Below are 27,524 nucleotides of genomic sequence, written 5' to 3' on the forward strand. Positions count from 1 at the left end.
TTGTTTTATTTTCTCAATATCCTCTTTATTGAAGCTATGTTGTGTTTATGAGTTAGCCTGACTAGTTGTATTATTGGCATGTGGTGTGCTTCCTTTTTCACTTCTTTGATTCCACTCCTTATTGGGGGGCTTTCCATGTATTTTCAGCACGTCTCTTTTGTGTGTCTTGACTTTCTATAAAAACTGCACCAAAGTGAGCTCTATCTTTAAATTTTGTGGGGTATTTATCTTTTTCCTTCTATAGTGCGTCTCTGTTCATCACCATTCCTAAAATTTTAATAACCTTTAGTTCCAACATTACTCCTCGTCGGCTTTCTTTAGCACGTATGAGAGCAATTGTTTCATTTAGTGATGGTGTCTCCTCTTTGCCAAAGATATGGACCCTTGATCAAATTTTACATTTAGTCCTGCAAAAAAAAAAATCATAAACTCTATCTTTTTCAATAAAGCTCTTTAGGATAGTAGTATCTTCTAAACATCTGGTCCTTATGACTCTGTAGTGATCAAGTTCTTTCTATAGGTTTTGTAGAAGTGTGACATACTCTGTCACCATCTTGTTTCCATGTTTTGTGCTTCCCACCTTAATTTTAATCTCAAAGATTTGAGCAGCATCCTGAGCTTTTGAGAAAGTTTGTCTTGCAGCATCCCATATATCCTTTACAATTGAAAGAAACATAAATGTATCACTAATTTTTGGAGACATGGAATTCCATAAACATGACATAATCATGGAGTCCGCTTCATCCCATGCACAAAAAATAGGATCTCCTCCTTTTGGTCCTCCTCTGAGGAGGTGTTGTATTTTTCCTTTCCCCTTTAAAATAGGTCTTAACAAATTGAGATCACTTTCGATAGTTTTTCCCATTTAGGCGATAGGAAGGTTGCATGCTTTGGAGATCACCTCGTTCTTGGTGTATCATAGAATCTTCAATTTGATTAAAGCTCTGGGATGAATTTTCTTCAGACATTGCAGTATTATAACAACAATAAAAGCTGATTTAATTATATCAGCAATAAAGGCTGATTAAATCATCAATAATGGATGATATCAAATAAATTGGGTTTTAATCAAGTCTCAAGCCTGATCAGGTTGCCAGTTCGAACCCGATAGATCAGATTGAGCAGCTTAAATAGTAGGCCCCTTTTCGTGAGTTGAGAAGTGTGTTTGCAAAGGTTACAGAGAGCTTCAGTGTCTTCTTCCGTGAGCAGAGGTTCTATCGCGGATGCGGAGGTTCTCTCGGAACGAGCTTCGTCAAAGGCTTCCGCACTTAAGGGCCTCATCTGGCTTCATCCGGAATGGGCTTCGTCTTCGCAGGAGCTTCCCTCGACTTCGTATGCGGAGGTTTCTATAAGCAAGGGGCTCACCTGGCTTCGTCTTCGCACGACTCCGGCTCTGTTCTTCTCGAGGTTTCGACGACTCTGGCTTCAGCCTCCATCCAGTAAGGCTTCGTCCTGCTAGGCTCCGGTTCCATCCTTCTCGAAGTCTGATGATTTCCTCTTAATTTCCTTCAAATCTCTGATACCATGTCGAATTTAGAGAATTGGAGAAGAAAAATTTGAATTTTATTATAAAATATGATCCTTATTATAGATCTATACAAGATGTTTAATAAGAAAACAAATAACTATAGAATAATGAAACATAACTCTTCCTAAATCAGTTGCACATCTACGGAAGGTGTTCAACGTGATTAAGGCGGGCTTCCCACAAATCTCTCCTTGTAGCCGTGGGATTAACATGACAATGAGAGGCTGAAATTTAATAGAACATATAATAATTATTATTTCAACAATGTGAAGCTTATATACATTAGAATATATGAAATTAGAAACTAGACATGCCAAATAGCTACTTATTTTTACCACACTTCAATCATTTAAATGAATAATCATATCCAGAATAAAATTAATAATACGCTACAATATCCTCAACATTTAATGTATCATAATTCTAAAATATATTTGAAGTCATTACAACTAAAAATTGGTTATATATTTAGCACAATAAAAGTCCAAATACACCAAAACTTAAATCATTTTTTCTAGCTCTTTTGACATCATCCATTTAGCCTTCGAATCTATAGGTTTTGAAAGAAAAGATTATATCATTGTAGGTTTCTTTATAAGTTATTGTACACCATATAAATCTCTTCTTCATAAAAGCCAATAATACTTGATAGTTTAGTCATAAGTTCAATAAACATTTTTCTTTCCTGTGAGGCTCTTATTGTGCTCTAAATAGCATTAGTAACTTGAGTAATACTATCAACCATCAAAATAAAATACTCACGAATGCTTTCGATCAATAGCAGGTATCTTACTCTTTTCTATTGTGACACCTCCTATGATTAAGAAAGATAATAGTCTCTTTATCGTTCCTATGAAATTCTCTTTAATTTACACATTAGGTCAATCACTATACAACGATGCATCTACACCAGCATTCATAAATCCTGAGGGCTCATCATCTTCTAAATATATTTGCTGATTTCCATGTGGAGTTTAAGAATTTCCATATTTAGCCCGCTCTCCAATAGTATGTCCTTCACCACATACATTCTCCAACTCCACATAATTTGCAATTGAAATATTTAAATAAGAAACATACTTTGGAAAAGCCTGTAACATAATAAACTATACAATGTTAGCACCATATTATTATTTAAAGATGCAATAAAACTAATACATGAATATGTAATGCATACTCAGCCTAGCTCATCACTATCATCTTCGTAATTTCGTCACAAAATACCGCTGATTTTTTTTTTCAAATCCTGAATGTGAGTTCATAGAGTTCGTTGATGTCGAATTTGATACTTGTATTGCTCAGTTGTGACCTTTATTCCAAAATTTTCTTTCAATTTTTTGGCGATACATTGATAATTTTTTTTTAAATCCTTAAGCACTTTGCATATTTGCATCTACATATTCAGTCAAAAATTGTAGTAATACAACTATCCACTTTGATTTTAAGTTCCATAAAAATAGTTTCTCCTCTTAGGTCTTAAACTATATGCAATATTTATTGATGATGAATCCATTAACCCTAAAAATAACAAAATATCATTACAAAACAAAAACAAGAAATATACAAGAGAATAAAAAAAAATATTATTTATGCCAAGACATAAGATCAAAAAATCATTCTTAATAAACTTAAAATATATCACAGTTTGCCACCAAAAAATTAAGAAAAGAGGGTCATTCACAAAAAAGAACTAGTAGCCATCATTTTGTGGGATTACACATTGCTTGCGAAATTTCATCTCTTTTATCTCGTCATTCTCAGGAATCATATACAAGTGCATGCAATCTCCTTTTATAGTGAATTCTCCTCACCAATTCATCCTAAAAGGAATACAATTATCACCAACTATTGTGACTATCCATTTATGCAACATTAATAGCTAAAAATAATGTCAAGTTGCATTTATAAAGGAAAGTAAGGTTTACATTTTATAACAGTAAAATGGTTCTTCAAAGAACCAAAATCACGCTCAATAGTTGGGTGTAATGACGAGTGTTGAAGATAAAAAATTCCTTATAATTTGCCGATCGAATGGACCTAAATTCCTTCAAGTGGTACCTTATTGCACGATATAGGACAATAAAATCTTTTCATATAGAGTAGACACTATCTAGTAGATAATGTTTCCTGCGATGCTGATTTTAGATCATTGGGATGTCTCATAAATAATTGTAAAAGTCAAAATGTACGTTATTCATTGTATCTTCTAAGACACCTTAAACTATCTAATCATTTAAAGGCATTTTTAAGATTGTGTTGGTTGCATCATAATATGAACCTTTCCAACTAGCGAGAACATATGTGAACCTCAAATCAAAATCAACTGCTACTAACACATTTTGTGGTGGGTATGATTTGTGTCTTCTAAATGTGAATTCATTATCCTTAGGATCCCTAGCTTTGATGTGTGTTCCATCTATAGTGCCAACACTCCAACACAACCTAATTTTAATATAAAGTACATTAAAAAGATCACAAAAATATGAGATTATACCTAGAAAAACAATATGAACCTATTACATGATTGGATAGTACATGAATTTTCGAGAAGAGGAGGCTTAATAAATTCATGATGTAATTCAACTACAGAATATAACACGGCTCTAAAATGCCTACTAACAATATTAAGAAGAGTTGAAAGTTATATCAAATAACTTAATTACAAATACTATGCCTGAATGTATGTAATAACAAAGCAAATTATTCCTCAATCCAAACATTGAATGTGTCTGTCTACCAACGATCTTTGTGAGCACATTAAGTTACATAATTTGAAGAAATGCTTTCTCTTCAGGTGTACCATGTCAACACAATCAAAATAACATCCCTCATATAACCTAAAAAGATATGTTTGATGTTGTATATTTCGTTGAGGATTATACTTTTTTCTTTCTCTGCCAACCTCTTGTAGTAAATGCATATAATACTTAATGCAACAACCATCACTGTCGATATGGCAAAATGATTTTGTGTTTCATCTAGTACTGTGACATTTCAATACTTATCCAAATTGGATAATCAATCCTCATTGTCTTGCAATTGTTCATCCATCTTTGTAGCTAGCAACAGTGAAATCTAAGTTAGGATGTGGCTTTATTACTAAAATTGATATAAACATAAAAGCCACTCTATGATTGGCCAACCAATAAACAATAACCACAAAAAAAAAAAAACTTTAATTCTAAATTTATCAATGTAAGATTGTAAGGCATCTAATAAGTACGTCCTAATATAAATAACAACCAATAATTAACATAAAAAAATAAAACATTTCTTTAACCAAAGAAACCTTAACTGAGTTTCTAAGTTGGACAATGGTTCTAGATCAGGTTAGTTCAGCTCATGAACCGACCAACCAACCCAGTTAAATCATATAAATTATCAGAATAACTTACATAAAATATATATATATATATATATATATATATATATAATTTATCAATTAGAGCATAGAAGTGGTTAAAATTTCTTTTCTATCAAAATTTGTCAGCAAAGTTCTTCCAAGAAACGACATAGAACAGATATTTCTCAAAGATGCTACGATGCTTTAGGTGTAATTTTTCTTTCAAAATTTTATAAACTGCTCACTGACTATTTTTGTTTGGCTAAATTTTCTTCATTTATTTTGTAAATTGCTATGTTCAGAATCTTTCCAGAACTTAATCTATTAAAATGCAAGACAAGTAAGAATTTTATCAAATTTACAAAAAACCTGTAAAACATAATAATTTTCAAAATTTTCATTTTTAATATTACTATCAATTTTAAATATGAGGATTGAGCTTCTATTTCTCACTATATTATCTTCCATATGAGCTACTTCTGGCATAAAAAATTTCCAAGCTATCCTCCTACTTATCTCCTAGGAAAACAAAAATCTAAAGCAAAGACATTCATCTTATCTCTATCCGAAACTATAAAAATCCCAAAATGAAGCAGGTTTCTTCAGAAATTTCATAAATCTTGTACAAATAAAAATCCTGTTACCTATCCGACTACAGTTCACGTGATAGAGGGAACAAGCAAGGTCACGTCCTGATGTCCGTGCGAGAAAGACTGACTCTCACGGGCAAGATGGTCGTGGGAAGGAACATCACGGGCCAAAGCATCGCGAGAGGGAACATCGCAGGCAGAAGAACACTGTAGGAGCTAGGTTTCGCGGGAAATACGGGAGCCAGAAAGTTGGGGATTATGCTCCTTTTCATGTGAGAGAGATGTGATGTATTTGAAACTTTTGATAGTATCATTGTAAAGTTCTTAAGGAGATCGATTCTGCATTTAGAGGACGCAAACCAAACCCAATACAAAATGTGCTAGCAATAGTTAACTTTGATTTGATGTTCACATATCTTCTCGCTAGTTGAAATTTGTTCTTAAAAATACCTTAGAGAGATCATACGATTTACGTGTCCCAAAAGATACAATGGCTAACTTACATTTTGGCTTCAACAATTATTTGAGACATCCCAATAATTTAAAATCAACATCATAGATAAATATTATCTAGTTGATGGTGGCTACTCCACACAAAAAGGTTTTATTACCCCATATCGTGCAACAAGAAACAACATGAAAGAGTATAGGTTCAATTGACAAGCAACCTGTAAGAAACTTTTTAATCATTGACACACTTCATTACGCACAACTGTTAAGTATGTCGTCAGTTCATTGAAAAAAATATTTTAAAATAATATAATGTGAACCTTACTTTCCTTTACAAATACAAATTTACATTGTTCTTAGATGTTACATATTGCATAATTGGATAGTCACAGTGATTTGGCATATTTGTCAGATTGCTGATAATTGGATAGTGCATCAATCCTTTACAAATGCAAATTTATAATGATATTTGATATGGTTAGGGCTAATAGATCAATCACAAACAAATATTAAATCTGGTCCTAAACCTAAAAGGAAAAAATATTTTATGGAGCTTAAAATTAGAGTGGATAGTTGGATTACTACAAATTATGAGTGATTACATAGATGCAAATATGTGAAGTGACCAAAAGTAGTTAAAGAGTCTGTCTATCAAGTTGCCACCCAAAAATTGAAAGAAAATTTTTATTAAAGTTCACTATTGAGCAATGCAAGAATCAAATTCGACATCAACGAACTCTATGGACTCACTTTTAAGATTTGAAAAAAAAATCAAGAGCATCTTGAGACGAAACTAAGAAGATGATAGTGATCAGCCAGGATGAGCATGCATCACATACTCAGGTATTACTTTCATCACATCTTTAAAAATAATAGTATGCGGCTATTATTGTGTAGTTTACTATATTACAAGCTTTTTTAAAGGACGCTGCTTATTTAAATATTACAACTGCAAATTATGTGAAGTTGAAAGTATGTGGTGATGGACACATACTACTAGAGAGTAAGCTAAATATGAAAATTCTCACTCCACTTGGGACTCAACAAATATATTTAGAAGATAACGAGCCCTAAGGATTTATGGAAGCTGGTGTAGGTGCATCGATGTCTAGTGATTGACCTGATGTGAAAGTTAAAAAAGATTCCGTAAGAACGACAAAGAGACTATTGTCATCATCAGCCATAGGAGGTGTCATAAAAAAAGTACTAATTATTGATCAAAGTATTCATGAGTATATTATTTTGATGGCCTATAGTGTTCTCAAGTTGCAAAAACTATCCCAAGCACAACAATAGTCTCACAAGAAAGAAAAATATTCATTGAATTCTTAACTAAGCTATTAAACATTCCCGACTTGTTCAAAAAAGAGATTGATACGATATATGATAACTTATCAAAGAACCCTATAATGATATAATATTTTCTCTCAAAATCTACATATTCGAAGGCCATATGGAAATTCTGTAAAATAAGCTGTATACATCCTTATTATAACACTATCGAGGATGAAATTTTTAATGTATAGGTCCTTGATGGTTAGCCTTACTATAGAAAATATGATGTATACAGCTTATAAGAATTTTGTCCTCGAACACTATCGGGGACAATCTTTTCTCTTATTATTAGAATTTCATCCCCGAAATTCAGTGATCATGTTCTCTCAAATAATTAAGGAAAAAGTTGTCTCATATGAGTTTCTCTCCGCCAGTTTGCCTCTTTCATTGATCTATGCTTCCATTTTACCTTTACATATGGAATTACTCTACTCATCAATTCACAAACATCAAACTCAAAGATCTTCTTAGGCTCCTTTGAATATGTCATATCACTGTGCATCTTAATGCCATTCTGTGGAACCCTTTGATGCTAATCAATCACCTATATAAACTATATTGTGTATGTCACATATATCTAAAAGGCAAGGCAAGGCAAGGCAAGACAATAGGGAATCATTCCAATTATCTTAATAATTTAAAATGGCCTAAAATATCTATGACTCGACTTTCTTTCATGGCCAAATCTCGAAATGTCTTTCATAGGTCTTACCTTCAAAAAATACAAATTCTCCAACTTCGAACTCAACTCTTTTATGTTTGGGGCCATAGTAATTTTACTTACGGACTAGTGCCTCCTTCAATCTATCCTTGATCAATTTGATTTTCTTAGTGGTTTGATCAACCAACCGTGAACCAAAAAGCTGTCTTTGCCTAACTTCAACCCAACTCAAAAGAGTTATGTATTCCCTGCCAAACAAGGCTTCATAAGTATCCATTTTGATACTGGATTAGTAGCTATTGTCATAAGCAAATTCAATCAAAAGAATATAATTTTCCTAACTACCGGTTGAATCTAAAATACACAATCTTAATAGATCTTCTAACAATTGAATAACTCTTTCTAATTGATCATTTGTCTGTGGATGAAATAATACACTGAAATTTAATTTTATATATAACCCGTCATAAATACCCTTACACAATCTGGATGCAACGCAGACTTCTCTGTTTGATATAACAACTTTAAGAATATAATGAAATCTAATAATTTCCCTCACAAATCGTTTTGCCAACTTTTATATTAAAACAATCTGACGAATAGCGCAAAAGTGCGCTGATTTTGTAACCTATCAAATCACCACTGAGATACAATCATGCCCATGCCTAAACTTGAAATACCTATAATAAAATCCATAGCCATTACTGTTAGCTTTTATTACCTAGCATGACTTGCATTTAGCCACAAAATCAGTGCATCTTTCTTCATTCCAAGCCACCAGAATAGTGATTTCAAATCATTATACTACCAGGGTGAATTGAATGGACTGAAAAGTGAGCTTCCTCTAAGATTTCCTGGATCAAATGAGAATCCCCTAGTACCTAAAAATGTCTATGGTTGGTCATCAAGGCTGAGATTCTGCCTTTTGCGTGATTGAATTTGATCCATCTGCTTTTGATATTTCCACTGGATTTATGTGCCTCTAGAACAATTTCTTCCAATGTATGATGCACTATCATTTAATATAGGCTACTAGGCCCTTGATTCTTTAGGCATATCACTTCCAATTATAATGCTGTCAAATCTTTTATCAATTCATTCTTCTCAATTAGCATCTAATTGTCATATCCACTAAATTTTATACTGCATGCATCAACCACTTCATTGGCTTTTCATGGACAAAACTGGACATCAAGATCATAATCATTGATCAATTTTGACCATCTCCATTGACTTAAATTCACTTTTTATTGGGTAAAAATATATTTTAAACTCTTGTGATAAGTAAATACTTCATAACTCATATCATATAAATAATACCTCTAAATTTTCAAATCAAATACTACTGCAACTAACTCTAGGTTTTGTGCGAGATGATAATTCCTTTTATGTGGTTTCAACAACAACCTAAAAGTTTAAGCAATGGCTTTCTTGTTCCGCATCAGCATTCAACCTAAACCTGTTAAAGATGAATCGTGGCAAATCTGAAATCCTTCAATACCTATAATATAAGAATGGTCAACACAAGCGCCGATGTCAAACACTTTTCAGCTCTTGAAAAATCGATTTTTCACATTGAGCCTTCCACTCAAATTACACCTCCTTGTTAACTTGGATAAAGGTAAGACAATCAGAGAGAAATCTTTCGCGAAAGTTCTGTAGTATCCTGCTAATCCAAGGAAACTTCTGATCTCAATTACATTAGTGGGTTTTAACCATTCAACCACTGCTTTACTTTCTCAAGATCTACTGGTAAGCCTTCATCATTAATAATATGCCCCAAAAATACAATTCTCCTTAACCAAACCTCACATTTAAAGAACTTAACAAATAATTTATATTCTCTCAACAAGCCAAAAATAGTCCTCAAATGATCAGCATGTTCATAAGCAATCATAGAATAAACTAACGTATCATCAATAAAAACTATCACAAATTTATCCAAATAAGATCTGAAAATTATGTTTATTATATCCATAAATATTGTTAGGGCATTTGTCAATGCAAATGGCCTTACCAAAACTTCATAATACCATATCTAGTACCAAATGTGGCCTTCTGAACAGCATTTTCTTTCACCCTCCATCACCTTCCATACCTAGTACAAACAAGCTAAAGATTAAGTTTATGTGCATACAAATCTTTGTCTTCTATTAAGAAAGACCTCATTTTTAATGAAAGGTGATAACAAGATGTGGTATGCTAGAGATAGATTTGAGTTCGGACTACAGGAAAATCTGTTATTACCGTCAGCAACACAATATGACGAAATTGAATCGTCATTTCCGGCGTACATTTGCGCCGGAATTTCCGACGGTATATCCTCCGGTAATTTCCGCTGATAATAGCGCGATAGTTGGGGAGCGGCGGATTACCTGCCGGTCTTTTCTGCATACCGTATTTGCCAGAAATATCGGCGAAAAAACGTTGGAATTTACTACCAAAAAAGATGATGGTTTCTAAAAATTTTGCGCCAGCATGCTGTCGGAAAATATGCCAAAAAAATTTATGGCGGAAAGTTTACACCGATATAAATTTTCCAATGCGTGAATTACTGTCGGAACAATTTTTGCCAGTATTTCGCCGAAAATAAGGGATTTTTGACGGATTTCTGGTGCTACCGGCGGATTTTGTCCGCTGGTAACAGTGCGTTTTCCTGTAGTGTCTCTTCATGATATGAGAATATTAGAGATTACAAATCTTTTTCTTGATGAATCAGAGTTGGAATTAATGATAATCAATGATGACGATTGTTGACCTCTAGTATTAGCCAAAATGAAATTATAAAAAACTATACAATATAAAAATACCTGCTGCAGCCTGCAAGCCATATTCTGTGCGCAAATCCGACCAGAAATCTCGCCTTGGCTATAGTGTCCCATGCCTCTGCAGAACGCAGCAATTAACGCCTCAATTGTACCCAGATTCGCGTCAATAAAATGAGAGACGAGGGCCTTTGGTTCGAATGCTCTCTACACACCAAAATCCCTCATCTCTCTTGCTCACACCTGAAGCCAAAACCCCCGCTTCTCTTCATACCGTAGCTGCGCCTCTTCTTCCTTCCCTCGGTTCACAAGCCAAAATCCACGAAACTCTCGTGTCCTTCGATTTCTCCAAGCCGAAATCACCTACTAGTCACCGAATTGAACCCGAGAGCAGGCCTTATTTGACGTCGTTCTTCCTTGATCGGCTCTCACACGCAAAATCCACATGTCTCGTTTGCTTCTCTGATCCATAGAGAGAGAGAGAGAGAGATGAGTCTTCTCCCTACCTCCACTTCTCCAACCAAATCCCGTACCCACGGCGCTTGTTGCCGACCTCCTCTCCGCGAGCAAAAGCCGACCGATCCCAAACCCTAGCCGCTTCCATCTCCCCGATGACGTTCTCCTCCTGTCGTTTCAGAAGTTACGACATACTGATCGCAAGCAACAACAGGAGCTCACTGGCTGTGAACGTAACTCTATCCCTTTCCTGCGCTTCATCGGCCAAATCCCGTAAATTAGAGGGAGCCGAAAGGGGAAACAAAGGATTTAAGCTACTAGAAGATTAACTAAATCTCAATCAAATGAGATATAGCTTAAATCCCGTTCAATGCCTGTATAAATTTGGATTCAGATAATTTTTCTTAACAAGATTTAGCATAAATCTTACTCAGATTTTGCATAAATCCTGTTAATAAGATTTAGCATGAATACTACTCAAATCCGGCTCAAGTCAAGCCTAAGTACTATTCAATTCCTGTATAAATTTATTTGAATTAATTATAATTAATTTAATTTGATTATAATGAATTATTTTTAATTATATTTAATTATAATTATTATAAATTAGATATAATGATGATCAATTATGTTTAATTATAATTAATAATTATTAATCATAATTAATTAAGTTTAATTGTGATTAATTTTTTAATATAATTAATTATTAATTAATCATACATTAATTATAGTTAATCGAATCTTATTATAATTAATTATAATTAACTATTTTTAATCATAATTAATTGTACTTAATTAGTTTAATTATAATTGATTTAAAAGAAAAAGAGAAAATGCAAGTGCATACCTCGCTTGCCTCAATATGCGTGTCAACATCGACAACCCCGCGAAGGTACGAATTTTTCTAAACTTAGATTCCCGCTCTCGAAGTTTGCAGCGCATCGGAAAACTGCCTGTACACGCCTTTATTGCGCGTGGTGGGATGGGACCCCGGTGCGACGTCTATGACGAGGCGGGTGATCACCTTAAAAGCCCCATTTCAAAGTTCGTGGCACACCGAAAAACCGCCTATACACGCCTTTATTGCACGTGGTGAGATGGGACCCCGGTGCGGCACCTACGGCGAGGCGGGGTCACTCATAAATACCCCCGAGCAAGGGGAAAGCAAACTGTCTTTTTAAACAGGTACCGTCAAAGACCCCATACACGCCTTTATTGCGCGTGGTGGGAGTGAAGTTCACGGCCGTGGTGTCGTCGTCCAAGGACACCTACCATACACGCCTTTATTGCGCGTGACGGGAAGGCCCAATTTCTCGTAGTTTCCCCCTAAATAGGGGAGACGCCGGGAGGCTGCTGAAATTTCGGGCGAACACGAGACTTTACTTGAACTTGAACTCTACAAGACATCAGGGGACTTGAACTAGACATTAATGAACTAAGTGCAAACTTGAAAAAAAGACTTAAAATCAAACTTAATCAAGGAGATTTTGAACTCAAAGAATTGAACCACAATGAACTCAAATGAATAAAGAACTTGATTCAAATTTGACTTGAGTAGTTGAACTCAAGTTAAGACTTGAAGCACATACACATAACATAACTTGAATCATTTGCAAGAGAACTTGGTTTGAACCAAGTGAAGGGGACATAGAACTTAAACTTGAATCAATCATGGACAATGTGGGACTCAAGCTTGAATTGAGTTACATGGAATTTGAATGACATCAAATTGAATATGTGACACATGATATAATATTGGTAAATATGTCCACATTAAATGTAATAGAGCATATACAAGACTTGCAATTAATATAAGACTTGGACAATCTAGCCTACAAGCATCATTTATTCACAAATTATGATGAAGAATCATGCAACCAAATGCCATCAAAAATGTTTGATTCATGTAAATCTCATGCAAGTAAGCAAAGATCCATGATGGACATTTGCAAGTTGATGGTAATAAGAACATTGAGACATCCCCATAGTCAAAGCAAACAAAAACATTGCCCTCCTACGCTCTACTTCAAAATCTCATCATGTGTACAACGTAATATTCACAAAAGAATATAGAAAAAGTGCAGCAATGGTGGCAGTACCTTGTGAATGATAAATGAACATGTCATATGCAAGCAATGATAATAGGAGAATTGCAAGTAAGGTGGTATCTCTACAAATATATACAATGCAATATATGACAAATTCTTAGCACTTGTTGGCAGTGATAGAAGATTCTTCGTAGGCATAGTAGTAGTAACCGACAATGGGCAATGCATACTACCATACCCCACAATCAACAACTATCCAATGACAGCCGGATGCATCATCCTCCTGCAAGTGAAGATGTATGATATGAAGCAAATACCAATGTTTAAAATTGCGTATTCGGGTATTGAGGGGTTTTTCATTCATGAGGCGAGGCGTAAGCCTTAAGGCGTTTTGAGTCGTAAGCCTCAAAATCAAAAGTTTGCGTAAACATAAAATGATAATTTTTTTATATACTAATGAGTGAATAATATAAAACATAAAACAACATAAATATAAAGTAAAATCAAAATATCTCAATAATAAGACAACATGAATATAGTTCAACTCAAAATTCTATATTTTCCAAATCCCAGTATTCTTTTCATTAACATATAATTCCAATTTCCAAAAACAAATAGCAATGACATATCACACAAGAACTCATAAGTCATCAACACTGTCATCACTAAGGGGTTCTTCATTTGAATCATGATTATGATGAACTGCTCTCTCCCCTTTCTCCTCTCCTATAGAGTTCAATGTTGGGCATTTACTTCAAGATTTATGTAAGTTTTAATATATATATAGCGTGAGGTGTAAGCCTCATGCCAGCGAGGCGAGGCGGGCCTAAACCAAATTGAGGCGCAAGCCTCATAAAAAAACTCGAGGCGTAAGCATCGAGGCGTTTTTTACTGGAATTGCGCAAAGGAGAGCCTCATATTGCGCAATTTTAAACCATGGAAAATACAAATACCTACAAACTATTGTAGGGAACCTATCATATCCACAAAGTACTATCCACAAGCAGCTATAGAAGATCTTTAACAAGTGCAAGTCCTTATGACCTAAAGCAGGAGATTAGTTAGTGCACTACAATTTACCTACGCAAATCATGCAAGTAGTGCACGACAGTCTACTTGTACAAAGCAGCAAATAACTGATCCAGAAGCTGCTACTTCACGCCACCGGATCTGCAACACACATATAAGCAGACAGAACGCGTCTACAAGTTACAATGCCACACCACCGGATCCGCAACTTCTATGCAAACGGACAGAAGGCGTCTACAAATAGTTTCAAAGTACCCTCGCACGTACACCATAGTTTGTATACACATAGGTACACTAATAGGGGTAAAAGCAATCATAAAACCTGTATGGACCCCGACAAGTGTGTTATTGGTACACACGTGACGTCTAGGGATGTTGCGCGGGTCAATAAATTCGAACCCGATCTTCCTAAGTAATAGGAGTCGACAAGGTTCAACAAATAACTATTAAATGCCCTCAAACACCCGCATGGGCCCCGACGAGCATGTTGTGGGAACACATGTGACGTCTAGGGATGCTACGCGGGTCAATAAGTGAATTCAAGTTCGAATCCGATCCTTCTATACGGATCAATAGAAGTTGACAGGATTCGAACAATCAAAAAAATATACGGTTGTGGCGACCATCATATTTATTTAATACATTCATATTATGCCTTCAAGGCCTATAATCAAGAGAATTCTCTAACAAAGGCATAAAGCCTACGAAACCCGATCCCCTATCAGCAAGTTGATATGATCGACAAGGTACAAGCTTTAAATAGAAATGACCCCTCACACCCCGATGATGGCCGTGTTGAACGAAGATCTCAACCGGAGGGGTTAATTCCAAATATTTTCAAATGCTATCCCAAATACCCAAAAAATCCAAAAAAAAATCCAAAAATCCCAAAATTTCAAAAGATCTTCCAAATCCAATATATTTAAAATTAAAATTAAATCATCAACCACTTAAAGCAAATCTATCAACCATCCGCAACAGTTTGCTGGGGTGGACAAATTAAAATTTACTTCAGCTCACAGAGAACTAAATGCCTAGTTGAAAATATCACTAGGATTCATTCTCAAACAATTTCCTGCCAATAAGGATGTGGTATATGTCCTCTAACCGGCGATTTTGTCGCCAAATGGCACCACAGGATAAACGGTTATGACTCGGGGCCCTCTGAACCGGATGTTTTGACGTCAAATGGCACCACAAAATACCGGTTATGGCCAAAGTCAGTACACTCTTTAGTGGCATCAAATCCTTGAGATATGAATCAATGGGATATAATTGATAGGGCACAAAGCCCTCTGTTAGCTAAGGTGGATTCAAATTTGTCCCCTTAGACAAACATTCACCCCAGATCTACAAGGTCCCCTTAGACGAAGGAACCCATGGCTGCTGACAAGGATCCTTCTGTCAGGTTGGGTCGACTAGCTCCTCTGACTAAGTAGACCAGAGACCATGATGGCCCAAGATGATGGAACAATGGGATCTTGATCGGGTTCATCATCCATTCCCCCACCATCCGCTTTAAGTGTAAGATGGTGAAATTTCTATTTTAAATATCAAATTTTCCAAACATTCAAACATTTCCAAATCCAAACCAGTGCTGCTACTATATGCCATATAACATGTATTTCTACGTATCTGATTAACGACTAGCCTTAATCAAAAGTTCTCTCTCATTATCGGGAGGGGTAATTAATTATAGGGGCTTGTGCCTATAGGAAACCAGAACTCAGATCATAAAGTCCTCACAAAATGAGGGTGAAATCTCTGGGTAGTGTCTTATCTACTAATCCATCTGCCTTCCAAAATTTACCCCGGAACTAACTCCATTAAAACTCCCTCGCCGAAGATAAATGAAAAATCATCAAGCGGTGAAGGCCGGGGCCGAATTTTCAGAGCCTACAATGATATTGAAGGCCAAACAATAACCCCTAAAGCTAATCATATTATTCCTTGTAATGAGTAGTTGAAGCTTGATATTGTACTAAATAGTTTTTGCTTATATTTTTGTGGTTATACTAGACATTTTATACTATAAAATAGATAATTAATTATGATATTGATTTATGATTTATTATTGTTCCAATGATGATGATATTGAAGGCTCGAAAGGGCGCGGTTTTATGTGATCATCTAAGACGACTCTCTCTAATCTTATCTACCACTGGATCTACTCCAACCTTTTCATGTATATCCTGTCTCTAAGAGTAAAGCCACTCATCCACCTAAGCATCCTCATCTCTTCAACACTTAACTAAATATTATGCTTCGCTTATAATGGTCAATATTCTGCGCCATAACTTAATGTTAAGTTGCACGAATTATCAAATTCCACCAAAAAATCACGATAACCATTATTTTTCACCCATTGAATCCCATTTTATCATCTTTAACTCTGGACTTCAAAGCATGACCAGTTATTGAATAAAGGATCTTAACCAATGCTCGATCCTAGGGCACATTCTTCAACTCTTATATTTCAAGAGCATTCTGTTAATGGAGCATAGGCCTGTAGTATTTCTATTTTAACTTGTCCTCTATCTGGATCTTTAATCACTATTAGGCTTCATTGAAGTCAAGGCACTTAGGATGCTTGTATATGTGTGGCATTATCTCCCTCATAATGGTGCATCAGTACATAATCAAGTTTTGAGTTTTCCGTAGGATGTTGAGAGTGATGCAAGAATAGATTGCAACAAAACGCACATACACACCCCATACTGTAAGTGCCGGACAGCACACCAGTACAACTGATAACAAAATTTAGTTCATGTGTAACAGTGTCAGAGCCAATATTGCATCATTAATCTGGAGGAATACTTAACATTGATGAAGGAATACTAATGTTTTTCCTTTTATCATCTTTTTATTCATTTTTGGAGTATTCCCAAGTTATAGGTCTCCTCAGGAGTATAAACAAGGTCATTTCATATAATGACTAATTATATTATTTTGATGATGAGTATGGTTAGTTTTTGCACTCAAGGTGTAAAGTTTAATTTTTTCATCAAGTGTATTTGAGGACTTTTTAATTTTTTTTCGTCAAGATTGCAATAATTGTAAGTGTGATAAACAGAAAACTCCAAGTGAGCTAAATGGCACGGGTTCCAGGAAATTAACACTTGCTATACCGAATCTTTTTCTTCTCTTAGTCATTCAAGATAACCTAACAAAGAGACGAGCACACATAAGGAAAAGCTTCTCTTTCCAATCATGAAATAAGTTCATTCAAGAAGAAATCTGCGAGAACATATATAGCATAACATTTTTATGCGAACGTACCATGTTCCACATTTTCCAGTACTGTTGCGTAGGCAAAGAAATCAGTACATGCAAAAGTGGAATAAAAAACAGGATAAGTAAGAGAATTTGGCCACATAATCTAATATGAACATTGGCAAAAGAATTGAGAAATTACTCCAGAATGAAGTGCAAACTTGCATATTAACAAACCTCTTCAATTGTTTTTGCATTCCACCAATCTTTATAGAACTCACGATCACCAAAACGAAGGACCTCACCAAGGATATTTAACCTATAATTTTGAAACAAAGAAAATTGAAATGAAATCAGAGCATTAAAGATGCTTCTCAGGGGTTGTTTTAATCTCCAGAAATTAATGTTTAATCACCATTCTCACTGTCTACATCAATAAAATGATGCTAAAAAGGGTGTTTTTAGAGAATATTTTTAAAACAATGGGCTGTCAGTCTCACATAAGAATTGTAATGAAGAGTATCTTACCAAAGATGGAAAAAACAATAGAACATGCAAAGCCACACGTACAGTACTGGAAGCGAGAGTCTCAGAACTCTCTCAATAGCATTCAGGAAATTTCCTTTTAATGGGTGCTCAGAGTTCTTGATAATTGGGTTGACGTACTGTAAAGTTCTTTAAGATCGCATAAAAATATATCTTAAAATTCATTTCAAGAAGCAAAGATGATGAATTGTTTACCTGCTCAATTATGAATCCCATGAATCCAGTAAATATGACCAACTGAATAAACTGACAGATCAACCAGCCTCTTCTAATGCACATACTGCGTGGGTAGCTTAGCTTCAAATTACATTAAAAATTTGATTACTACACACATTAACTACATATGCTTCACAGAGGAAACGAAAAAAAAAAAGGGGGAATACTCAACCATAACTTTCTTTCTGCTTAAATATAGTAATAACTGATAATATAGACAGTAAACTAAAACATAAGTCTAGTGATTAAGCATCCACTCAACAATTTGAAGGGATTTTGAGAAAGGTAACTGTTGGTTGTAATTGTTGACCTGTACTGCGGCATACAAAAAAAAAACGTAAAATCCCATACCTGTCCGCCATATCTTCGCACGTCGTCAACACCTTTCGCACGTCGCTCGCACTCCGACGTCGCTTCTCTCCATGATCTCCTCCACGAGTCGTTAAAAGCCCGAAGAATCGAAGCCTTCAGGGCTCTCTTTTCTTTTTGCTCTTCCTCTCGCACGCTTCTTTGGCGTCCTTCGTCGCTGTTCGACTTTGTCCCTTCAACGACATTCCCTTCAAGTCGAATCGGAAGTTACAACACCTTTTTGATTGGAAGCTAGGGCGGGAGCTCCATTCGCTGCGAAGATCGGAAGCAACGACGGAACTCACTGCGAAGATCGGAAGCAATGACGGAACTCGCTGCGACGTTAAGTTTCTCCATTCCAGCGCGCTTCCTCGGCTCCTTCACGGCTACTCGACTTCGCGCCATCAACGACATTCCTTGTCGTCAGATCAAGCTTCTCCGGTTCCTACGTCGTTGTTCGACTTCGCCTCTTCTACGAATTCCCTTTCCCATCGAATCGAAAGTTCAACATTTTGATCAGAAGCAATACGGGAGCCCACTTGCACTGAAGGCAACTTTCTCTCTGTCGCGTACTCCTTCGGCGCCCCCGCTGTTGTTCAGCTTCACTCATTCGACGACGTTCCCTTCTTATCGGATAGAAAGCAACGACGGGACCTCCTTCACAGTGAAGGTAACTTGCTCCTTCCCGCACGCTCCTTCGGTCGAATCCTGTAAATGTGCCAAACCAGAGAGAGGTAGGGGGAAAGAGAGGATTAATGAATTAATTAAGTTTAATTAAAGTTAATTTTAATTAATTTTAATTAATTTTAATTATAATCATTTTAATTAATTATAATTAATACATTCTTTAACTTCAATTAATTATTATTAATTAAACATAATTGATTAAAATTAATTAATATTAATTAATTATAATTAATTAAAGTTAATTATAATTAATTATATTAATTAATTATAATTGTTATAATTAATAAATATTAAATCGTGTCCGACACACGTATCTTAAATATTTTATGAATTTTTTTAAATATAATTTATTGTATTTTGTTTGATTTAAACTAAATTTTTTATTTCCTATCCACAACACCAAATCAACGTCCGCACTTAATACCCAATCATCGAATATTCTAATTTTCATTTATTTTTGGCAATGAAAGTATTTTCATCTCCTCTCTCGGTGACTGATAAACGGCATCGACGCCTGACTCTCGACATCCTAATATTAATCATTTTAAGCACAAATTTTAGTTAAATGGCTTATTATTTTCAAATTATTTTTATAATTATATTTATTTAATTTTAATACACTATTTTTAAATATAAAAACTATAATACCGTGTCCAACCTATGTCTGTGTCCTATATTTTCAATAACTGACATGTCCCGTGTCCATGTCGTATCCGTGTCGCCGTGTCCGTGTCTGTGCATCATAGGTGCGACATATACGACGAGGCAGGTAGGCTAGGTGCGCACTTTTCTTAGCGTGGCTGGGACAACTTTAAGTGCCAGTACGCGGCTCTTTACCTGTGGGGAAACAACTATTTTTCTTTTGCAACAGGAACTGAAGACCCATACACGCCTTTCTCTGGCGTGATGAGATTGAAGATTTCACGGCCGCGGTGTCCGAGGACACCTACCGTACACGCTTTTCTCTAGTGTGATGGGAGGCTCAATTTTCTATAGTTTCCCCTAAACGGGGGAGACGCTGGGAGGCTGTCGAAATTTCGAGTGAACAAAAGACCGCACTTAAACATGATTTGAACTTAAAGGACAACAGGGGACCTAGCATTAAGCAAACATAATTGAACTTAAGCAGAATGACAAAGAACTTGAACCAAAGGGGATTTGGACTTGGACTTGATATGTGAACTCGAAATGAACATTAAATGAACTAAATCATACTCAAATCAATCATGAAATAAATCCAAGTCATCAAATAAAGAACAAGCCTTCAGTACACTCAAACGAACGTTGATGCACAAATGAACCTATGATACAACTTGCTTGCAAGCATGGGTCAACAAAATCAAAAGGGAATGCAATAGTATAAGTGCAGATGATTGTACAAGTTTCTCAACAAATGAATAATATGAAACTCATAGTGCTCAAGTCAATCAATATATGAAAAAGAAAAAGGGACCTATAATACAAGTGTTCATCCCAAAGGCAAAAATCAAGGACTTGTAATAGCATTAACCATCATCCTATAAATATAAGCAAAGAGATTATGATGAATGCAAGGAACTCCCACAACAGTTCCTATGAGGTCAAGTGTATTGTACTTGCAAGCAATAACAGTCATGTGTAGAATGCACGAGTATCTCCCACAAGTACTAATGAAATCCCCAACATAAGCAACAGTGCCTGTGAATGGAGATGGTAACACTTGCAATTAATGAAAGACAACTTGTCGTACAAGTAGTGGTCCGCTTGTAGATTGAAATGGAGGCACCTGAAATTAACAAGGGAAACATATCTTGCATACAACAAGTCACATCAAGATAACAGGCATTGAATACATCAATGCCTTGAAGATGACACCATCAATCTGTGTACAACCCGCCCTGTAAACAAGTACAATCAATGACCACCTGAGATTGGTGAAAAGTGGATATGGTGCAAGAATGATGGCTCTTCTGCGAACACTTCTAGGAGATCTTCATTTGTGGATAACAACAGTGAGCATATCATAAATACAATGAACCCCTATGGACACAAGTACAGATAACACCCGCAGTAATGATGATTGAGATGTTGTCTGGGAAGTGCAAATGATCTTCAAAGTTTGGCATGGTGACACAATATACCACGCACACTTATAGTGCTGCGGTACCACCTTTGCCGACACTGTTCAACCAAGGAATATAAATACCTGCTAGTTTCTTGAACAAAATCCACCCGTAAAAAGGATATCTCCTGTAAGAATGGAGGAGATGTTTGAACAAATTCGAACTAAACTTCTTGGTGTTACAAAATTTCTCCTTGATTCTATACTTGGGAAGAAAACAATTATGATATCCACGAACATTAGAAATGATAAGTGCACCCAGATACCTCTATTCATTTTGAAGGTCAATTATGTGGTTACGAATGTTACATCTTGTAGAGGTCTACTACACTTTAGATCTTGAAAGGAATTCTTTTCAAATCATCAGTCATTGATTTCAAGAAAGGCCTCCTGGTGAACAAGAAAAGGGAGTAAACATCATGATAATGAGGTGCTTCATAACATCCATATGATAACGCCACCGGATCTGCAACCTTCGTACAAGAAGACAGGAGTCAACAAAGCCTGAAATAAAGCCCTATGCATTTAGCAATAATAATACTTATACAGTTGGACACTCCTTCGTATTGCAAGCAAACATCTTAAAGTGCCCCCGCACATTCACTATAATATGTATGCACATAGGTACACAAAAGAGATAAATGCAACCGCAAAACCCACATGGGCCCCAGCGAGCGTGTTACGGATACACATATGACGTCTAGGGATGTTGTGCGGGTCCATAAATGAATGTGGTTCGAGCCCAATCCTTTTATATGGATAGATAGGGGTCAACATGGCCCGAACTATCAAATAGATATACGGTCAGGATATCAATCAGAATACTTGTTTTATACGTTCCTATAAGGCCTTCAAGGCTTTGAACAAAGAAAGTTCATCAACAAAGGCATGAAGCCTACGAAACTCAATCCCCTATTAACAAGTTGATAGGGTTGACAAAGTTTAATCAACGAAAATGACCCCAAACACCCCGATGATCGTCGTGTTGAATGCAGATCTCAACTGAAGGGGTTAATTTCAAATATTTTAAAATGCCCTCAACCTTTCACAAAATTCAGATATTTTTAAATGACTTCAAAGTCACCCTGATGATGGCCGTGTTGAATGCAAATCTCAACCGGAGAGGTCCATTCCAAATATTCAAAATGTCGACCAAATCCAAAATCCAAGAATCCTGAAATCCCAATTCTAAATATTTAAAATTGAAATAAACCATCAAATGACTTAAAAGCAAAATTCATACACCCTCCGCAACAGTTTGCCGAGGTGGACAAGTCTGAAAACTACTTCTGCTCACATGGAGCTAATGTCTAGTCGAAAATATCACTATAAACAATCTTCTGCCAGTAAGGACGTGATATGTGTCCTCTAACCGGCGATTTTGTCGCCAAATAGCACCGCAGAATAAACGGTTATAACCTGGAGCCGCCTTCTGAATTGAGTGATTTTGCCGCCAAATAGCACCACGAGATAACGATTATGACCAGAGCTAATACGTTCCTTAGTAGTATCAAATCCTTGAGATATGAATCAATATGATATGATCAATATGCCACAAAGCTCTTTGTCAGCTAAGGTGGATTCAAATTTGTCCCCTTAGAAAAACATTCACCCCAGGTCTACAAGGTACCCTTGGACGAGCAACCCATGGCAGCCGATAAGAATACTTCTGTCAGGTTGGGTCGACTACCTCCTCTGACCAAGTAGACCAGGGACCACGATGGCCCGGGACCATGGGATCTTAATCGAGTCCATCATCCATTCTCTCACCATCCGCTTTAAGTGCAAACATGCATCCCACAAGAAAATACATATTTTATGAAAACCTACCAAAAATCCATAGACCATTTGGGTTCAAAATATTTAATTTGTTTATTCCAACAACTATTCATGAAGTATTTGATAATCAAAAAGAATAACACATGGAGTGTTGTTATCTGCCTAAAAATGTAAAGATAGATGCAAATGAGTACTCAAGATAAAATGCAAAGCATGGTATAAATTACCAAGAGACATTTTCCCTTTAACTCAGATCAAAATATATCTATCTTTTACAGTAAAAACCAATTGGCAATTTCATCAACACAGTCTTAAGAACACATTTCTTAACGGAAACTTGCAAGAAGTATGACTGAGTCTTTCTCTTGAATTTGAAGGCCATCCAGAGGAGAAAGTATGCAGGTCGGAGAAATTTTTTATATAGGTTAAAACAATCTCCTAGAGAATAGTTATAATGTTTTTTCAATGTTTTCAAAAGACATGAGTTTCAACATAGTCAAGCCGAGCGCATCTTATTATTCAAGCATTTTGCTAAAGGTAAAATGACCATCCTCGTTGTTTATGTTCATGACATAATTATAATTTAAAATGATTTCATTAAAATTAGCAACTTGAAGAGCAATATTGAAGTCCAATTTGAAATTAAAGACATAGGAAAGTTTAAGCATTTCCTCTGTACGCAATTTACCAGATCTAGAGAAGGGAAGGTATTTTCATCAACCTAAACGAGTAACAAACAAGACCAATCAAACCCAGCTTAAAATTAATGACTAGTTGCAAAATCGCAGTAAGTCCATTCAAGCCCAAACTTAAATTAAAACTAGAAGTTGAGAATGAAGTAGAGGATCGTGATTGCTATCAACGATTAGTTAGAAGTTTAATCCACTTAGCCCATACTTAACCAAACATAGCTTATGCTATAAGTATGATAAACCAATTTAAACATTCACTTGGACCCAACACCTTGAAGCTATGTTACATATCTTAAGATACCATAGCGACTCCAAGGAAGGAATTTTTGTCCAAAGATAAAGAGCCCATTTTTGAGGTAGAAACCTATACAAATGCTAATTGGGCAAGCGATATTATTGATAGAGATCGATCTCTGGATATTGTACCTTCATAAGAGGTAATCTGATTACTTACAGAAGCAAAAAATACAGTGCTGTTTCGAGAAGTAGTGATGAAGCTGAATTCTAGAGCGTTGCGCATTGCTTTGGTGAGGCATTGTAGATAAAAAAACTTCTAGAAAAATTAAAGGTTCCTACTCCAATGCCTATTAAAACCAATTGTAAAAATAAAGCTACAATTTATATAGCACAAAACTGTCATCTACCCGACAGAAAGAATCATGTAGAAGTAGACAAACACTTCATCAATGAGAAAATTGATTTTGGTGTGATTGGCATGACCTACATACCCACTGACAGTGGCGGATGTAGTGTGGGGGGCCATGGGGGGCACCAGCCCCCCACTGATTTTGGAAATAAGCAATAATTAATAGTAATTATGATACATAAAAAAAAAAGTAATTATGATACATTAAGTACATACTAATTAAGTTATTTTTTACTTTTTCATCACAATATATTATATTCCTTCCTTAATCTTTCCTTATTTCGTAAACACAGTGACGCTCCAAGGCACGCGAAATTCACCTGCTCGGAGTCGTCGTTCCAACCCCGCTGTCGGCCGCCCATTCACCGTCATCCTAGCCCGAATGTCGCTGAGCTATCGTCTGTCGCCCTCTTTCGAGCCTGAACGACGGAGCGTTGGATATGGTAGCGTTCCCATTTTCATTTTGGATTTTCCTCTGTTTTTTGTTTATGAAGATCCAGTGACAATTCTTTTGGCTTCAGTTGCTCTCTTGCTCTGAACGCCTCAATCTTTTGATTTATCGTCTTTTTACACTGTTGCCGGCTTTTTGTGTTCCTGCTCCTATTTCTGTATCTCTTCTTCTGTTTCTTGAGATTTAGTTGGATGCTTGATTTCCATTACTTGATCAGTTATCTCTAATTGAGGTTTTCCATCCTGTTGATGAAGTTCTCTTGGCTCTAGGCACTAACAATTTTTCAGTCTTACGTTTATCATATGGCAGCTCTTTTATATGATTCTTTTTTCTTGTGATCATTCCTCTTGATGCATCTCTCTCTGCTTTTTCTTTTGATTTTTGTTGTTTTCCCTCTTCCTTAACTCGTTGAGATGGTTTCTCCGTAGGCTTCTTAAGGCGTTGTTTAATTTTTTCCTCTTTCTGATGGTCTTCTTAAGACCCTTCCTTTATTTTAAGTGACGACCTATTAAAAAAAAGGCTATTTTCTATGTCAGTGCTCGTTAACGATATATTTCAAATTCAGGTTGCTAACAAGAATAGTGTACATAAAAAATGAAGACTTGACTAGAGAAATTATAAAATATAGATAAGAAAAATATCAAGATTAATATGCTCAATTGTAAGTTTTTTGTTTTATTATATATTTTATATTTTTATAATGGTTATAATGATTTTAAAAAAAAATTAAAACCATCAATGTCGGTCCCAAGTCCGGATGAAAAAGGTTGAGGTTTTTTTTTAACTTCAATATTTTGTGCCCCCACATGAACAAAATTCTTGCTCCGCCCCTGCCCACTGAATCAGATTACTTATATTCTCACCAAAGAACTTCCTAAACCACAATTTGAATATCTATTTTGCAAGCTCTTCACAAATAACATATTCATGCAAGCTCGAAGAGTGTTGAATTTTCTGCATCCATCTCCTTCTGCACTTCCATCATGAGGTCTCACCTACTGTAGGGATCGACCTCTAGTATGTGCCCATAATTCCTAGATCACAAATGCTAACGATGTAATTCCCAAATATCTAAGTTAATTTTGTCATAACTTACAATTTGCTAACAATGACATGCATGCTACAAGATGTGAGAGTCCCTACGCATTGTCATTCAAGATATGGTTGAGTAACAATACTTAGCCTAAGGTTTGATCGTAGGCGAAGGTATTGGGCACAAAATGAATGCTCTTACATGCATTTGAGGGGTTGTCGGATACAAATCCGGCCACCCTACGCATATGGCATGCCTCTTTGGCTCTCACAAAAGAGCAAACAAACGGAAATCACCGGATTTCCGCTGTTTTACGGAGAGGACAGCGCACAAAGGTTTTGGGGATGCAAGCAAAAGAAGTTTCTAAGGGACCTATGGCTTGGGGGCGTCATCCACACATCAATGGCCTTGGGGGACCCTAGGTTTCACTAAGTTTCAGTGTTTTACCTTCCCCGGTTTGTCCTAGCGCTCCAATCCAAGTTCCGGATCGTTGTCCAAGCTCCTAGGTTGCTGTCCAAGCTCCTTTGAAAGCTTCAAGTTGCTGTCCCAGGTTTTCCCTAGGAGGAAGACTGCTGTCCCAATGTTCCGAACAGAAGATTTCACTGTTTGAGAGCTTCCGGTGGTCGTCGTCTGCTGTCCAAAGCTTCCCAACAGAGAATTTTACTGTTTGAGGGCTTCCGGAGGTCGCATGGTTGTTGTCCAAGCACTCCAAAGTCTCCCAAGCACTATTTAGAAGCTTCCAACAGCCTCCAACCTGCTGTCCAGGGCATTTCGAAGGACAAATTTGCTGTAAAAATGCTCCCGGAAATGGATTTTGCCAGCAAGAAGTTGTTGGAACCAGTTTGGAAGGAAGTAGAGCCCTTTCTACCTCCTCCTTGAGGCAGCAGAAGAGAACTACCGCAGTTCTTTGCTCCAGCTTATGGGAGAGGGAGGAGAAAGACAGCAGAAGACTTTCACCTCAAATCTGGATGCAAGAAGATCTCTACACGCAGGAGGAAGAGATGCCCTTGATTTAGATTTCAGATTTAGGTATTTGATTTAGCCTAAATCAAACAATTGGGCTTGAAATTGAGTCTGAATTGGACTCAACCCGAACCGATTTGGGTCAGTTTGGGTCCGATTGGGTCCGATCAAGTTAATTTTGTGAAATTAAACTTGGATCGACGCCGAATCGCGTCGAATTTAGCTCGACAACGCTCGACGGGGTTTGATTGATTTTGATTTGATTTTAATTAAATTAAATTGATTTAATTTAATTAAAATTGAGGCTTAATTTGAGTCAATTTAGCCTCGACGACGATCAATTGAGCTGATCGAGAGCGATCGAGCTTTGTCGGGCTCAATCGGGGTCGAGTCGATGCGAAAATATTCGTCAACATAAGCCTCAAGGCGTTTTGAGGCGTAAGCCTCAAAATCAAAAGATTGCGTAAACATAAAATGATAAATCTTTTATATACTAATGAGTGAATAATGTAAAACATAAAACAACATAAGATATGAAGTGAAATCAAAATATCCTAATAATAAGACAACATGAAATATTGTTCAACTCAAAATTCTATATTTTCCAAATCTCAGTATTCTTTTCATTAAAATAAAATTTCAAT

The 27,524-nt window shown here is 36.1% G+C and overlaps 1 protein-coding gene across 8 annotated transcripts in view; it reads right to left on the minus strand.

Moving 5' to 3' along the window:
• Positions 1–27,524, minus strand: part of LOC110107905 (diacylglycerol O-acyltransferase 1A) — an 82,641-nt gene that overhangs the window by 15,091 nt on the left and 40,026 nt on the right. For 3 of the 8 annotated variants that reach the window (XM_028694456.1, XM_028694455.1, XM_028694454.1), the window contains 5 exons: positions 18,160–18,261; positions 17,947–18,083; positions 17,656–17,737; positions 17,485–17,505; positions 1,648–1,752 (listed from right to left, as the gene is read on the minus strand). In XM_028694456.1, the coding sequence (XP_028550289.1) occupies positions 1,648–1,752; positions 17,485–17,505; positions 17,656–17,737; positions 17,947–18,083; positions 18,160–18,261 (447 nt within the window). Of the gene's footprint in view, positions 1–1,647; positions 1,753–2,085; positions 2,620–3,128; positions 3,349–4,132; positions 4,588–17,244; positions 17,369–17,484; positions 17,506–17,655; positions 17,738–17,946; positions 18,084–18,159; positions 18,262–27,524 lie in introns of those variants that run through there. The other 5 variants (XM_028694457.1, XM_028694459.1, XM_028694458.1 and 2 more) reach the window with 5 other exon arrangements.

The sequence above is a fragment of the Dendrobium catenatum genome, unplaced genomic scaffold (genome assembly GCF_001605985.2).
Source record: "Dendrobium catenatum unplaced genomic scaffold, ASM160598v2 fragScaff_scaffold_488, whole genome shotgun sequence".
Lineage (NCBI taxonomy): Eukaryota > Viridiplantae > Streptophyta > Magnoliopsida > Asparagales > Orchidaceae > Dendrobium > Dendrobium catenatum.